This window comes from Photinus pyralis, unplaced genomic scaffold, assembly GCF_008802855.1.
Source record: "Photinus pyralis isolate 1611_PpyrPB1 unplaced genomic scaffold, Ppyr1.3 Ppyr1.4_LG3b, whole genome shotgun sequence".
NCBI classification, from domain to species: domain Eukaryota; kingdom Metazoa; phylum Arthropoda; class Insecta; order Coleoptera; family Lampyridae; genus Photinus; species Photinus pyralis.
The window spans coordinates 24883567-24900452 of record NW_022170510.1 but is presented as its reverse complement, the minus strand read 5'-3'; the positions used below and the strand labels follow the sequence as shown (position 1 = coordinate 24900452).

General features: G+C 35.8%; 1 protein-coding gene across 1 annotated transcript; it reads right to left on the bottom strand.

Moving 5' to 3' along the window:
* Positions 1-86: 86 nt before the first annotated feature.
* Positions 87-10365, bottom strand: LOC116166437 (aminopeptidase N-like). Its single transcript, XM_031481388.1, has 12 exons — positions 9905-10365; positions 9710-9859; positions 9350-9661; positions 9114-9297; positions 5659-5785; positions 5532-5613; positions 5291-5480; positions 5047-5242; positions 4717-4994; positions 4324-4667; positions 3568-3634; positions 87-323 (listed from the first exon to the last, which is right to left on the bottom strand). Exons 1-12 carry the CDS (start codon positions 10363-10365, stop codon positions 87-89), a joined length of 2628 nt encoding a protein of 875 aa, XP_031337248.1.
* Positions 10366-16886: the final 6521 nt, after the last annotated feature.

Sequence of the window (16886 nt, the reverse complement as noted above, 5' to 3'; positions counted from 1 at the left end):
TTAACGTGTGAGATGTTTTTAGCATATCTTATCACAAAAAAGTCTTAATTAGGTGTAGAGATCTTAAATACACTAGATAAAATTGTTTAATGTATGATATTAGTGACGGCATACACAATTAGCGTTCCTAGAAGAAGCTTAAGACTGGAACCAAGCTTAACTGCACCATTCTCCGTGTTATTCACTTTATCGACGTAGGATTTAAGCCATTCTTGAACGATGTCTCCATACTTCGTATTCCAATCTACATTTGCTTGGATGATTTTTTTGGCAGAGTTAATGGCGTCTGCTTGTTTTGGATTTTCCTTAGCGAGGTTCGTAAACTGCAAACAAATACATTCAACTGCAACTGATTTGTTTAAATGGAAAGAAATGGAAACGTTAGAATTCCACGGAAGGCTCTGAAGTTCTTCAGCATTACTCAACCACAAAGTTTTCACTGATTATTAATTACAAAGCTCGTTTGGATGGATTCTCGCAGGTTTTTGACATTACTCACTCTGAGAGTCTTTAAAGATCCTCAAAAATTTTCCAAATATATTTTCACTCATGAAAAATTCTTGGTATTTTTAAAAATATTTTTCAAAAAATTCCTCAAGGATTCTTCACTTATTGATCAAGTGTGTTTTTTCACACTATTCAAACATTGTTATGAATTCCTTGGAGGTTTTTCAAAAACTAGATTTTTACGGGCTTTTTGGTGATTTATATTTAGGTATTCTGCAAAAATATTCTTCAGAAAATGTTTACAGATTATTGAGATATTCTTCCGTTATTGCATTAGGAAATAACCCAAATCTCAGAAAAGTTTTGAAAATATTGCAGGATTGATTTAATATATTTTTGAAAGCTCTGGAGAGGATCTCTATAAAGACTTTGTGATGAACCTGTTCGGACCTTATAAAGTATTTCTGAAGAGTCTTTAGGTAACTTTCAATCAATTTCTGAAGAATATATACAGAGTGCCCGCATTATTATATTATGGAATATAGTATACAGGGTGGTGACTTGCGTAACGCATCATAGGGATTTCAATGTAAAATTCATAACAGGCGATTATTGGCTCCCCAAATTATTTTAGAGCAAAAATTTATTAAGGTTTTTTGTAGAAAAAATTTTTTTACGCCAATCAACTGTATTAGTTTTCAATTTTTTGCATAATAAAGATGGAAAATTGGAAATTTAAAACCGGCATCTTTTTCAATAATCTGCGATGCCATGGAATTTTCTAAAACAAAAAGATATCCAGTTATCAATTAGCAGCAGTTCGAAATTGATTTTATGATCGACTTGGTTACTGTCTTGCAGTTAATGGTGACTTATTCGAACATTTATTGTAAATTGTTATATTAGGAAACCGTTTTTAGTAATTTGGTCTTTCTTTATGTTGAATTCACTGTTCTACATATAATACTTTTTGATAGAATGTGATTTGTTTTATAGCAGACATTCCATGGCATGACGGATATTGGCGTAGTTTTTGTATTATAACATTCCATGGCATCACAGATTATTGAAAAAGATGGGGGTTTTATTTTTCCAATTTTCCGTCTTTTTTATGCAAAAAATTGAAAACTAATACGGTTGATTGACGTAAAAAATTTTTTTTTACAAAAAACCTTAATACATTTTTGCTCTAATAAATATCGATAAGGCAGCATTCAGTTGTTTTTATTCCAGAAAACAAATGAGTAACGAAAAACAATTGAATTTTTTAAATTAATTGAGGGTATCCATGTTTTCTGGAACTCAAAATGGGGTGGACATCGAAGACATTAGGGAGAATTAATAACTCAAAACCTTCCCCATGTGTCTAAATTTAGACGCATGGGGAAGGTGTTGATTTATTAATTCTCCCTAAATCCTTTGAATTTTTTCAATGGCAGTGCACCTTTTCATTAGACTCATTTTTGTCTCTTTTCGATGATGTAACATTTTAGCACCCTAATAGAAGAAAATTTTTCAAAAAAACTTAAATATATAAAAAATAAAATGTTAAACAACTGTCATATAGAAAAATTTGGTATACATTCGATATTTACCGAGATATACTATGCTCCATACATAATGGGCGCCCTGTATAAAGACTAATCAAAAGATAAAAAATACTATATTTTTACATAGGTTCGAAAAACTCTGAGGAGATGTCTAAATATGAACACCTGCAAAGAATAGTGTCTCAAGAAACTCTAAAATATGAATCTTCTGAGCATTCTTGATAAGGGTCTATGGTGGTACACCATCCTGTTGAAACCAACGGTTTCCAATTTTTCCTTTTTTTGTATGTGACATATATCGTTGGATTCATAATAAAAAATGCTACTCAATAGCCCTGTGGTGCAGTTCAGTTAAAGCTAAACTGTGGTGCCAAGGGTCCCTGGTTCGAATCCGGGTTCGGGCCTGGATATTTGTAAATGTATCCAGTCCACTCAAAAATAAAGGCAAAATAAAGGAAATACAGTATGTACTTTTTTTACGGGCCATATGAAAAGAAAAAGGGTTACAAATCTCTCAATAGTATCTTGTAGAGCTCCCACAGTGACAATGAGAAAGTGTTTTTAATTTTTTTGTATCTGTTCAAATAACATCGGGAAAAAATAAAAATCAAATCGGCAAATTTCTGTTTTTCTGGCATATTTTCGGAAGTATTTGGAATTTTCTGGTTTCTTTTGAACCATGCATTCAAACGCGCCATTTTCAAGAGCGCCACCGGATGTGCAGGGCTCGTAGCTTACCATTGCGATCTCCGTAACGGTGAGAGATACAGTTTAGGTTAAATGGGGGGAAAGTTGCCCATTTTTGTGACCAAAAAACGCATTTGACAATTTTTAAGAAACCTACGCAAGTACTTAACTGAGATATGACCGAAAAACTGAAAACATCAAATTTCGCTGGGCACTTTTTTCGGAGCATCTGAATCTGTTATCAGAATTTCTATAGCACGCTAGATATGTAGAAGCTACAGGCTACACTTTCTTATTTTTTATGAGAACCATATTGGATTTTTACGGAATGAGATAGAGAACAAAAAAATAAATTCATTTGAATGCATCGCCACTGTTGGTTTTGAAATTCTTTTTGTAAATTTATGTAAAAGTATGGAGTGTGACACGTCATTAATTTTCTTTTTTTGTCCTCTATCTCATTCCGTAAAAATTCAATATGGCGCTCATAAGAAATAATAAAGTAGTAGCTTGTAGTTTCTAAATCTAGCGTGCTATTTTCATAACAGGTTCAGGTTCTACGAAAAAAGGTGCCCATAGAAAGTGCCAACGGGTAGGAAAATGAAAACGAAATTTGACATTTTCAGCTTTTCGGTGATATTTCAGTTATTCTCAGATTTTTCAAAAATTTCAAAAGGGTTTGTTTAGTCACAAATAGAAGCAAGTTTGCTACCACTTAACCTACACCGTATCTCCCACTGTTACGGAGATTTCATTGGGGAGTCACGAATTTGAACCACCCTGTACATTTGATAGGTGACTATTTTGGGAAATTTAATTGTAATTATATTTAGATAATTTTTAAAACTTATTGATTTGATCTAGTAAACAAAATTGCACTTACCGCATCTACGTGCTCAACGCTATGTAATTTAGTGGCAATATTGTTCAAAATGGTCGGCAAGGAAGAACTAAAAAGTAAAATAATTTTAAATAATTGAAATTGGTGCCTGCTTTACGTCTCACCATGGGGATCTCGGTTACCTTTTTTTTTGTTTCCGTAGCACGTGAAAACTGAATCACTAGAGAGGCGTAGCGAGGAATGGGGGGGGAGTTTCATAACATTCATCGAATACTAATTTTTTTTAGCAATGCAGTAGCTTTCACAAATATCGTTTTTCTTCAACATTTTGCGCCTTCCAAAATTAGAAATAATTATGTAAATTGAAATTATTTGTGCATTTGGGGAGGGGGGGGGGGATTTCAGAATTATCTTCGGGCTCTTTCTATCCTCGCTATGCCTTTTAGTGCGGTTATACTAACTCGTACAATTTAATCAAGTATAATTTGCCAGTCTGCCTAACTGAAACGGTTAGTTCAATTCCCAAAGGAACTTTCGGTTTGATATTTTAAAATTTGCCACAAGATCCCCATACTGAAATACGAAAAATAGGCACCCTCTATAGTCATACGTACAGTGTTTTTATCTTAGGAAAATTGGCAACGATGTAATTGAATAAAGATTTTATTCCGAAATCTCCCGCATTAGCAACTGCTTTAAACGCAACAGCCGTGTCAGTTGTTTCATCAGTCAACGCCATATTAAAGAACCTACCCAACCAGGGATTAGTTTCATTTAGAGGAAATGTCAAAATCTTACTTGTCCAACGAGTCTTTGTCTTCCGTGCAACTGAGGCCGATTAATACTCTGGATTTCCGCAGTGCGTGTTTGGTTGAATGATACAATTTATACAGTTTGATCCATTCGGCCGGAGTACCGGCACGTACCGCACCACAATATACCACACTCTGTAAGTTTGGAGGAATCTGAGAGGCACCATTGAACATCTCCGTCACATGGCTATTACAATGCTTGTTGCCAAACTTGCATAACCACTCCATCAGCATTACCCTCAAATATTCGGCAGTAATCGCCTCATTGCCCTTTTCAGTCATACCGAGCACTTGAAGTGCAGTTCCATTCAAAATGTTGTTCAAATAAATCTAAAACGATTTCGGATTTAACCTCGCCTAACCCAGTCGAAAGCCTCACCTTAAAATTCTCCCGGTCAGTCGAATTCGCCAATCTGTCTCCCATAATTCCCGCGTGTTTCAAAAATGTGGCAATGGGCACGTACTCTTTTTCACCCTTCAAAAAAGTGGTTAGTTCAAGTGTCGCGTTGTACTTCATTTGGCCAACGCTAGCGAAAGTGAAGGAGTCGTCGATCAGTTGGGCCTTATTGTACGTGTGAATTTTAGTATGGTCTTTGTTAATCAACTCCTCAGTTAGGCGCCTCCAATTCTCTTCGTCGTACATGATCCTATAATAACCTAAAATGGCCAAGTCTAGCAAACGCTCTATCAAATACACTGGAGTCATTACCAGTTTGCTGCTTGTTAAACAGTATCCACCCTTTCGTCGGCATACCGTGTAGTTCTCCCGTTTTCTCATGGAACCAGCTCGTAGCAACGGTGCTTGTATAGCTGTCACTATTTAGATTCACTTCCGTAACAAAGTTTATGGGTATATGCCAGACGGATTGATCAGTACCGGTGGAGTCTTCAGTGAAGAACCGTTTCTAAAAAAATCAGTGAATTTACAAGGGTTTAATTAAACGATGACTTACTTGAGATAGACTTATCACCCCGGTGTTGTAATTCCTGAAAACGCTCAGTACGGGATATCCCGGCTGGGAGTCCCAAGTCTCCATCATTTTTACTATCGTAACGCCATGGGTTAAGTTTGTCAATTTTTTCTCTTCTAAGGTCTTTTGGAATGACATATATAAATCTGTTGGTGTAACTGGAGTGTACGCGCTAAAATCGGTTTACAATGTAACGGGTCGTATTGAGACATTTACCACTCACTGTTCTTCTAAGTAACTCTTCAGTGCACTTACGAAGACGTCCTCTGTGACAACATGGTTCAGCATTCTTATAACGGACGAGGCTGTAAAGCAGAACTGTAAATTTGTCTACTACTTAATGCCCTTACATTTTTGATAATTGATTATTGAAGGGGCCGTTTCAGTGTTCATCGGCACTGTGTCTTTCGCGCTATCTTTCGCTAAAGCTGCATGAACCGAATCCATTACAAACAGACCTTCCATGTTCCAATTTAGCTGAAAGGAATAAATGCTCAATTTCACTTTTTTATAGCTCCTAGAGCCACAGATGTATTTAAAGCTATGACCTCTGTGAGTTATATTCGGAGCAATATTCCCCAAGAAGGCAAAGGAAGTCAAACAGATGTCACGAAGAAGGAGGAGTATAAAAGGAAACGAAGAGTGGACTACTGATGGAAAGCATGGTTAGTACGTCACTGAAGGCGGAAGCCTGAAAAGACCGAAACCTTAGGATTCAGGTTGAATTGAAAATCGATGTCAGAAGTGTTAAGTGATTGAGGAGTATATTTATTAATTAAATTATTAAAGCACGTTTACAAATGAAATTTTTATAGATTTTTAAAATATTCTTCAGAAAATCCAAAAGTTTTTTTCAGAATTTCTTTTGGAATCCATACAATTCCATGGAAGGCTCTGAAGTTCTCAGGATTACTCAACCATAAAATTTTCAAGGATAATTACAAACCGCGTTTAGATGTATTCCAGCAGGTTTTTGACATTGACTCACTCTGAGAGTTTTTAAAGATCCTCAAAAAACTTCCATAATATATTTTCACTCATGAAAAATTTTCGGCTTCTTTGAAAAATATTTTTCAAAATTCCTCAAGGATTCCTCGCGTATTTATCAAGTATTTTTTCACAACTATTCAAACATTGTTATGAATTCCTGGGAGGTTTTTTGTTTCGCGCGATTTATGCGTCCCAATAATAAGTTTTTAGCGCATTTTTTAAGAAAATAATAGTGCAATTGTTTGCGTTTTGTCCCTCCATCCGTCCGTCGGGGTCAACGTCTACGGTTGTAAACTACTTTTAGGAGAATTGTTCTAGAGTTCTGGAATGTTCTTGCAATAGGTAGTCTATACCTCTGCTTCTAGTGTAAAAGATTAGAGGTGGGAGGAGGGGGGTAGTGGTGTGGTAGACCCACGTACTATTTTTCATGATAGTCTAATGAAAGGTCTCATCAAAACAAATTTTCACCCTCTACTTTTGATTGAGAAGTCTAATCGAAAAAGTACGAATTGTTTTGAATTCTACGCACCAAAATTAATAAGAAAAAGTGTTTTCCCGAGAAATATTGGTGCAGTCGATTTTTGGTAAAAATGGAAGGTTATACACTGCCTTTTTTTGCCCCGAAAAAAAAATGGTCTCAGATCGACCGGGAAAAACCATTTTCTTATAGAATGTGGCCTGTAGAATCCATAATTTCAAACAGTTCCAAGATTGGGCTACTAGTTCAAAAGTTACAGCCCTTTGAATTTTCTTTCGAAATTGGTTCTACTCTATAACTTTTGATTGAGAAGTCTGATCGAAAAAGTACGAATTGTTTTGGATTCTACGCACCAAAATTAATAAGAAAAAGGGTTTTCCCGAGAAATTTTGGTGTAGTCGATTTTTGGTAAAAAAGGAAGGTTATACACTGCCTTTTTTTGAGGCCCGAAAAAAAAATTGTCTCAGATCGACCCGGAAAAAAATTTTCTTATAGAATGTGGCCTGTAGAATCCATAATTTCAAACAGTTCCAAGATTGGGCTACTAGATCAAAAGTTACAGCCCTTTGAATTTTCTTTCCAAATTGGTTTCTAGTCTATAGCCCCACAGGGCCATTCCCTTAACAATTAAATGACAAGTGGTACCTATCGAGCAATAGCTTGTTTAAAAGGTTATTCGAAGTTCTTTATTTGACGTTTGATTTTTTAAAATCGGTCGATTCGAAAATTAGAAAAATCTTTATTTAATTTATTTAATCGACCTATCTTAATTTGTTCAGATAGAAAACAAAACAAACGAAAATATCACTTATTTGTTGCTATTGGAAAGAAAGAATTTAATTTGCTGTCAGTTAATTTAATTTATATTATCCTCAAAGTTTGGATGAACAACATGTTTTTGAAAATGTCCGTCACGAATTTGAACATCGCCTATATCTTTGTTTGGCCAACATTTTGACACACTATTGAAATAAAAATTGTTTTTCATTTGTTTTTGTTTTTGTATCTGAACAAATTAAGATAGGTCGATTAAATAAATTAAATACAGATTTTTCTAATTTTCTCGAAAACGAATCGACCGATTTTAAAGAATCAAACGTCAAAATAAAGAACTTCGAAAGACCTCTCAAACAAGCTATTGCTCGACACCACTTGTCTTTTAAAAATTTTAAGGGAATGACCCTGAGGGACAGAGGGAAGTTGTCTTCCTTGACAAATCTTATGACTTCGGCGTTTTTTCCTTTAATCAGCGGTTTTTGATAAATTCGTGGTGGGAAGTTTTCAAATGAACACCGTGTATAAGCAAAGGCAGTTTGATGGACAATACAACCGAATATTACGGATTATTCAATTATCGTGATAGCAAAACAACTGGATGCCTGGAACAGTGTTAGGTTTCTCGCCATCTTTTGTGGTAATTGTGTAGTCGGACGTAGAAGGGCATTATCCACTTCTTTTTCGTCGACTGAGTTCTTAATTTTCGATCTACTACGCGCGCACGGATAAGTGACAGTACTCAGAACTGATTGGCTACGGAAACTCGAAGTGATTTTAAGGGTTGAAATGGCCTGCGGTTTACAGAAATAAATGTAAGACTCAATTCCGGTCTTACTGACAGCTAAGGTACACTTTTACAACTACCCCTAAACCGGCACACATTTTTCCATATGAAATGAAATTAAAATAAGTAAAATACAAGAGAAACAAGTAAAATTGAATAAGTTAGACGACAGGCAAGTTTCGTGAATTATAAAGGACCACATGCAAATGATTATGTTTAATTTAATTAATCAATGGTAAATTAAAGATATTATTTTGCATTACTGCCCAATTCGAACTTTATTAGTAGTGTAGATTTACTTTACGAACGAGTTTCGTTAACCGCCTACAGCGCCAAATGAGTAACGGTTGTACGTCTGATTCGAACCGTTCACTTTTCTTTCACTCTTATTTTGATTAGTTCTAAGAAAATAGATGTGATACCTACTCGAAAAATGATTTTTTTAATATTAGGCTCACCAGGAGAGAATTCCGGTCACAGAGGCCTTGATGTTGGTCTACAGATCGTAAGGTTTAATATGAAAAACATACGATTGCAGACCAGAATCAGGTCACCGGCATTCTCTCCTGGCCAGCATTATATGTAAAACCAAGAGAGTGCCAGTGCACCCAATTTAGTTCGAAAAACGTCAATTCTAATGTTTTTCTTTGAACACACGAGTATTTTGAATTTATTAGTAGAAGACCAATATTGTATCAATGGCAGTCATATAGTGGAGAAAAGTACTCTTCACAGAAATTTGTTCAATTCCCGACAATAGATTAATGAATACATACCATTGTAGGAAGAAAAAATTCAAAATATTCCGCAAATCCTTCGTTCACCCACGTGTAACTCCACCAAGAACAAGTAACCAAATTACCAAACCACTGATGGGCATACTCATGCGCGATAAGTGAAACAGTACGTACGCGTCCAGCTGTAGTTTGTTCTTGTTGTGGGTACACCAGCGAGCTTTTCCTGAAATTATAGCAGTATGAAAGGAAAGAGCATAGATCCTAGATGATCTTACTTGTAAGTTACTAAGCCCCAATTTTCCATGGCCCCAAACGCATAGTCCTTATCTGGAATGGCAATTTGGTCTAATTTACTGAACGTGTATCTAATCCCAGTGAATTCTTCCAGTTTTTTAAGAACTGTAATTCCCCATTTCAGCGCGTATTCTCCATCACCATTCCTGATCGAGTCTTCGTCAGCAAACACGCGTTGCCCCTGACGCGTTTCCGTGGAAATATATTTGCTTACGACAAATGCAACCAGATAGCTCGACATTCTTCTCGTTTCGCGGTAAGAGTCTATGTACTTTTCGGTTTGAAGGTACTTCCTAAAGTGACGTATATACTAAAATTCTGAACCGCTTTTTTGCACTTACCTGGAGGAAACTAGTTCCTCATTGGACAACGACATATACTCCTTGGGCCTAATTAAGTGAATAGTAAAGTTGGCCTTAAAGTGCGGCTCATCGAAACACGGAAAAGCTCTTCGAGCTCCAATGGTTTGGAATTGCGTTGTCGCAAATTCGCTAAAATCGAGTAAGTTAAATCGTAAATCCACAAATCGTACTCACTGTATTCTATTAGCGTTGTCATGGTACGTTGCCAAATAAAATCCTGTCTTATCCGTCGCCGATATTTGACCAGTAAAGCTTGCGAAGTTTATTAAGTACCTCGCTCCTTCACTTAGCGACTTTTTAAGATTGATTACTAAAAATTGCCGACCAGCATCTAGGGCAACTTCCTTGGTCCCAATTGACCCTCCATTGGTGGCGGATACGATTACATTAGTTTCATTAAATCCATCTAACTTGTTTGAGTGCAAAGTTATGACGTTGGTTCGTTTTTTTGCCTCAACTTCAATTTGAACCTGCCCGACAAATTTTCGTGTGCCTATATCCGGTTCTAAGGTTATAGTGTAACGAATGGGAATGATGTGTGTTGGAAGCCGTTCCATCTGCCTCTCATGCTTGTACTCTTTATAACACCATACACCCGTAATCAACAATAAAATATTCCATACCGTGTTTTTCATTTTTCAAGAATACATATATTAAATGCAATAATTATAACCTTAACTACAATCTCGTGATGTTCAAGCCTCATATCTCCATTTATATAACTTTTTTTAATCGAATTTGATAAATACGAATCTCGTTATCAATTAGATAATTATTCTAGAGAGGGTCATAGATCTACCTGTCAGGTACTTTGATTGTGTTGAGATATATACGTATACTTTATATGCGAACTTTGATTATCTTCAACTCTGTTACAACCCATTTAGATTAATATATTTTTTTCAAAACGCAACTCCAGGATCGCTTTCCGTTGTTAAAGTCTTCCTGTTTGTCATTTTTCTAACGAAATTGATAAGTGATTCCCATTGTGGAAGCCGACTGGTAAAGGTAACTAGTAGGTATTACTTTATTTAAGTTTCAAAAACCTTCTCCAGATTTTTATGTTATCAATCAATCAAAAATTAATTGTCTAATTCACAAACTATGATATGAGGTGAAATTCCAAGCAGACCTTTTTTATGATGGCCTCTCGAAAACTGAGAATGTTCATTTGCACCTCAGTTACTCTCGATAGATAAGGAAAGTGTTAACAGTACGTAACATCTATCAGATACCCTTTTATACCATCGTATTGTTATTACTGATTCTGTGGGGGGAAAATGCGCTCCTATATTTTCTTGTTTAAAGTGTTTATTAGAAAAGTGTCTTTAATGATGTTGAATGATCTGTCGTTAACCTCATTTTTTTAGTACACCATCTCTATACTAATCCAAAAAGAGAGCATGTTAAATTCTTTTTTCAAAAATATAACACAAAAAAATAAAAAAAACTCAGTATTGATCGAGAAAAATTCAAAATTTTTGTGCTATGAAAAATAAGCGTCACATGCTCTTTTTGGGTCAAACTTAAAATGGTAAAATCAAAGTTTGAAAATATTCGGGAAAATGCCAATTTCAAAATAATAATATGCATTTGCATTCTGCATTTCTTGTTTAAAATGTTTATTACAAAACTAGCTTTATAATTATTGTTGAATGATCTACCGTTTTCCAAATTAGTATACGGGGTCAGGACAAAAGTAATCGGACCTACCCTCATCTTTTTTAATGGAACGCTCTCTATATATTTATCCAAAAAGATAGCATATTATCTCTTCAGAAATATAGAACAAAAAATTTAATAAATTCAATATTGATTCAGAAAGATAAAAAAGGATTGAAATAATTCAGCCATCATCGAACCTAATCACATTTTTTTTAATGGAGTACCTTCTCTATATTGGTAAATTCTTTTTTAAAAGTATAGCACAAAATAATTTAAAAAAACTCTATTTTTTCCAAAAATATAGCACAAAAGACTTTAAAAAATTCAAAAATTGTTTAATATATGTGGGTCAAACTGAAAATGTCAAAATTTGAAAATATTCGCTGACTTAAGAGATACGAGGGAACATAAAAAATTGTCAGTTTCAGTGTGACCCTATATTTTATTAATTAAACGAGATACAGAAAATAAATATTCAGAATGATCCTACATGATCCGTTTTCAAAAAAAGTATACCGGGTCAGGCAAAAAAGTTATTGGTCCTAACATAATTTTTTTAATGGAACACCCTCTCTATATTAATCCAAAAAGATAGCATATTAAATTCTCTTTTCAAAAATATAGCACAAACTTTTTCAAAAAATCTGATATTGATTCAGGAAGATTAAAGAAAGGATTTAAAAAAATGCAAAAATCTTTTTTAAAATTTTTTATTTTTTTGTGCTATCAAAAAAGTAATGTATGCGTCATGTGCTGATGCGTGTACAAATGAAGCTTCGATTTTTTGTGGACTGTATGAATGTAAATTGATTATAAATCTGGATGGAAATTACAATACATTTGTAATGGTCTTCTTTGGTTGTGCGACCAAAGTTGGATATTCACTCCTGAAGAAGCGTGATCAAAGTGGAAGTCCGTTATATCGTCATATGTATCTTCCCAATCGCCCCGTCGTCTTCATCAGAAATTGAACCTGCTGGATCGGCTAGAATCTGATTAATGATAGGTAGTGGAGTTGGATTTGTTGAACGTTTGGTTTTAGTTTTAAAATAAAAATACCGTAATTGCAGGGGGAAACAAGTACCATTTTTGGTGTACAGCAAAAATTCAAATTCAAATTAATTCATGTTAATTCAAATTAATTCACGTTAATGAAACTAATTCAGGTTAATTCAAATTATTTCACGTTAATTCAAATTAATGCACGTTAATGCAAATTAATTCAGAGGGGTATACACCAAACATTCAAAGTTGTTTCCCTCTAGGATTTTAATGTAATCGCAAAGAACTATTTACAGTGGCAATTTCATACAGCGACGTACTTGTCACTATTACTTTCCGAGTACATATTATAAACTATGTATAAAGGAATGCCAATGTTGCATTTTCTGGACGGTTTGAAGCCCACTTACCCCAAAAAAGTGGCCTTGATGCCTGGGTGTGCGTGTGGGTGTGTATGTGCCTATGTGGTTCGTTTTTTTTTGTGAACACGATATCTAAAAAACGTCCGAACCGATTTTTTTGGATAAAATTTTGGTTTTGATGCGTAACCATATTCATGGTTGTTGAAGGTGTCAAATGTTTAAAAGAGCCATGACGGCTTGAAACAATTTGTTTCCATTTTTTCACATACACTGGCCAAGGTGGCTTCAAAAACTTGCCAAAAGTTCATTCGTGAGTTTCTTAGTTTTTGAAAAATTTTGAATTGAAAAGTGAAATTATTTATTTTATTTTTCGAAATTTGTATTTTTCTCGAAAAGTAAGCATCACAGCGAAAAATGTTAATTACAAAAAAGATGTGTCTTGATGAGATCTACAAAAAAGTGTTGTAAGTACACTTTTTGCGCCGGGTTCAAAATAAAGGTGCCAGAGGGCATTTTCTAAATGCTGTACTATGACCTCTATTAAAAGTAGTGGGAAAGTCAAGTCAGAGTTTACCTAGTTCTGTAACTAGTTCTTGCTTGGCATTATACAGGGTGTTAATTAATTGAGTGCCGATAATAAAGGCTGCGAATCCTCGGGTGATTTTAAGCAGAAAAGTTTACATCAACTATGTCCTACACCTCTTAGTTTTTGAGCTGTAGGTGTTACAATTTTAAGGAAAAAGTAAATTTTTTATCACTCTTAGATATTTTTATGAAATTTTGTACACACCATTTTATCATTAAGGAGCATTTGTTGATACAAAAGATTTTTTTTAATTTTTACCAGTGACGTCCGTACGAGGTTTGAACTGACAATTTTATTTTAAGGTTTAGGACATTATGTTGATATAAACTTTTCTCCTTAAAATCATGCGAGGATTCACACCCTGTATTATCGGCACTCAATTAATTAACACCCTGTATAAAACAACCTTACCACGGCTTACTTTTATAAATATATTACAAAATACAAAAAATGGAATAATTTCCAAAATACAACAAGAAATGTAAATCGATAATAGGTTAATCGAAAGTTCCCGGAAAGACCTACATTAAAAAAAAATACGTCAAAATCTGATTAATCGAGAAATCAGCTTTTGACTTTGGGCTTGTTTTTGAGACAACCAAAAATAATTTTGCAAATCGGGTCGCATCGAACGATTCTTTAAAGCGTGAACTTTTTAATGCTTCTATTTGACCAAAATGTATGAGTTTTATTAATCAGAGTGCCAAATTTGTTTATTTAATTATGCAATAACTATAAAACCTAGGAGAATCGAGCTGGTCATATTGTTTTGTTATCAAAAGAAGTGACCGAATACGGATTTTCAAAATGATCGATGAATTTTACTTAGTAATAATGGATTTGTTAATTTTCGGGATTACTTTTTTATATTTTTCCATAAAAAACAATAACATATGAAAATCAACGGTCTATACCAACTGTATCTTATACAAAATTCACCCCGCTGGACCTAGCTGGAATTACGAGCTATTTAAGAGCTTTAATTTACAATCAATTTCGATTTTTGAGCGCCACTCCTAAAAGAACAAATAGATATAATCGATGGGGCGGCCAGCTCCAGTTGGACGTAGCCCCTCCTGTGTTATCGTTTACTTATTTCAAATTAATTTTTATGCATGAATTACGAGCTATTTAAGAGCTTTCATTTACAAGTAATTGCAATTTAAGAACGTCACTCTTAAAAAGAGCAAATAGATGTCATCCTGGGAGCGGCCAGGTCTATTCTGGCGTAGCCCCTAATCTGTTTTTCTTTATTTATTACAAATTAATCTTTGTCCATGAATTACGAGCTGTTGAAAAGTTTTCATTTAATAAGTAAGTTTAATTTTGGAGCTCCACCCTCAATAGGTCAAATAGTCAATCGTTGAGGGCGGCCAGGTCCATTTCACAGTAGCCTTACCTCTGAGCTACCGGTTAGTTGCATCAGTACGTACTCTCTGTGTTTGCATACGACTGTGAGTGGACATTTCTTTCCCCCATACTCGTGGCACTCTTATGGCCCAAGAAAAAACAGAAAACACAACAAACTACTCCGAGAGCACCGGTATTAAAGAGCCTAACTCTCCGGAGCGGCGCACCGGAAGCTAATAAGGAATGAGACAGGAACCAGGAGACTCTCGGTAAGAGGACATATGGCGAATCAAAGCCTGGATCCTTGACAGAGTCGATGCTTTTCCCCAATTTACGGAATGTCGCCACAAGGGAGAGCGCTGCTGATCACATGCGCAATCCATGGTATCGGTGGACTGCTTGAGGTCAGAGCTAGCGAGAGCAGCTCCAGGGGGGTGGGGGCAGACATTTTGATTCTTCGAAACGAAGACCGGAAGGGCACACGCCTGGATCCTCAAGTGGAACCCCAAAAGGATCGAAAGCCAAAATGCTGGAGATTAAATGATGCGGGTTACACCACAGTGTTGCCGATGACATAGTGATTGTAGTACGTAGGGGATTTGAGGAGATCGTATCAGTTGTGAGGCAAGGAGCTTTAAATCTAGTGGAATCATAGTGCGAAGAGGAGGGCTTGTCTGTTAATTCAACAGAAACAAACCTCATTAACTTTTCTCACGTACAAAAGTGCCGACAAAGCTAAAGGACCTTGCAATGTAGGGCACCAAGCTACAGGTAGTGAGAGAAGGTAAACACTTGCGCATCACGTTCGCCCAAGCGCCTAATTTCAAATTACAAATGGAAAAAATAGCGAACAACGTCACAAGGTCCCTGAATATACACTAAAATAATTATGCCAGTTATTACGTATGCGTCACTGGTGTGGTAGGATCAGACCTTTGCCCAGAAGAACATACAGATACTGATCAAGCTGCAGCGCAAAGCTTGCCTTAGAATTACGAGGACAATGATAACGTCTCTGACAGTAGCTATGGAAACTTATGAACCGCCACTACACCTGGTAATTATGGCAGAGGCACTCAGACGGGCATACTGGCTGAGAGTTAATGGAGAGGAGGAATCGTCAAGGGTGATGCATTCGCTTAATCTTTGATGAAATATCTAAAAGTAAAATAGCTCGGTAGGATAACTGAGAGGATAACCAAAACAGTTTGTGATTTAAAAAAACTGTTTAAGATGATAATCCCCGCTCGATACGGAGGCAGGATAATACTAGTAAGGTAAAGCTGAATGGAATCGTGTATTACACAAATGGCGGAGGGCACCGGCTGTGGAGTGTACGGAAGCAATTGACAGGGCTTCATAAACTAGGACAAAAAGCACCCTTGCTCCAAGACGAGGTATACGCAATCCTGACGGCAGTTGCTCAATTATATTAACAGAAAACCTTACTAAAAGGAAAATCTTTAGAGTAACAGACAACAAAGCACCGATTGCAGAATTAGACTCATATGTAGTCGATTCAGGACTTTTCCTTGGATGCACACAAGTACTAAACGCACTAGGAAGCTGTAACACAGTCACAAGTGGAACTGGCCGACCCATCGATTATATCTATTTGCTCTTTTAAGGGTGGCGCTCAAAAATCGAAATTGCTTGTAAATGAAAGCTCTTAAATAGCTCGTAATTCCAGTACAAAATTTAATTTGAAAAAGTAATTCTGATCAGTGGGGGGGGGGGGGCTGAGTCCAAGTAGACTTGGCCACCCCATAAGGAATGTTCGATTCCTAGGGATTTAAGCGAGCTCTAAAATTTTAAGCTTGCGATATGAAAAGCTCCTAAATAGCTCATAAATTGGATACCATTCTTAAATTGATTCACAATGGGGGGGGGGGCTAGGTCCAGCGGGGTACAAAATTCGATTCTAATCATTTTTTCCCTCAGAGCAATAGTTAACGAGTCAAATGCGAAAAGAAACGACATTTTGTCATTTTTGTTTTGTTTTTTGTTTAGAACAATATGTTCGCGGAGTTTCCGGCCAGGGGGACTATGATTTTCGGATTCAGCGGAATTTTTTACATAGAATACACTTGGTTTCGTTGAGTGAAATGACAATGACAACATCCATTCGACTTAACTTTAAGCGATACTTAATTTTGACGGTGCAATCATATGGAATAAAGAAATTGGGTAC

Coding starts and splice junctions, on each gene's coding strand:
- LOC116166437 (XM_031481388.1), bottom strand. CDS start 10,365: ATGAAAAACACGGTATGGAATATTTTATTGTTGATTACGGGTGTATGG. Junction 9,662..9,709: donor GAGGAACTAGTTTCCTCCAG/GTAAGTGCAAAA, acceptor ACGTCACTTTAG/GAAGTACCTTCAAACCGAAA. Junction 3,635..4,323: donor GACAAAGACTCGTTGGACAA/GTAAGATTTTGA, acceptor TTTACTTTTTAG/TTCTTCCTTGCCGACCATTT.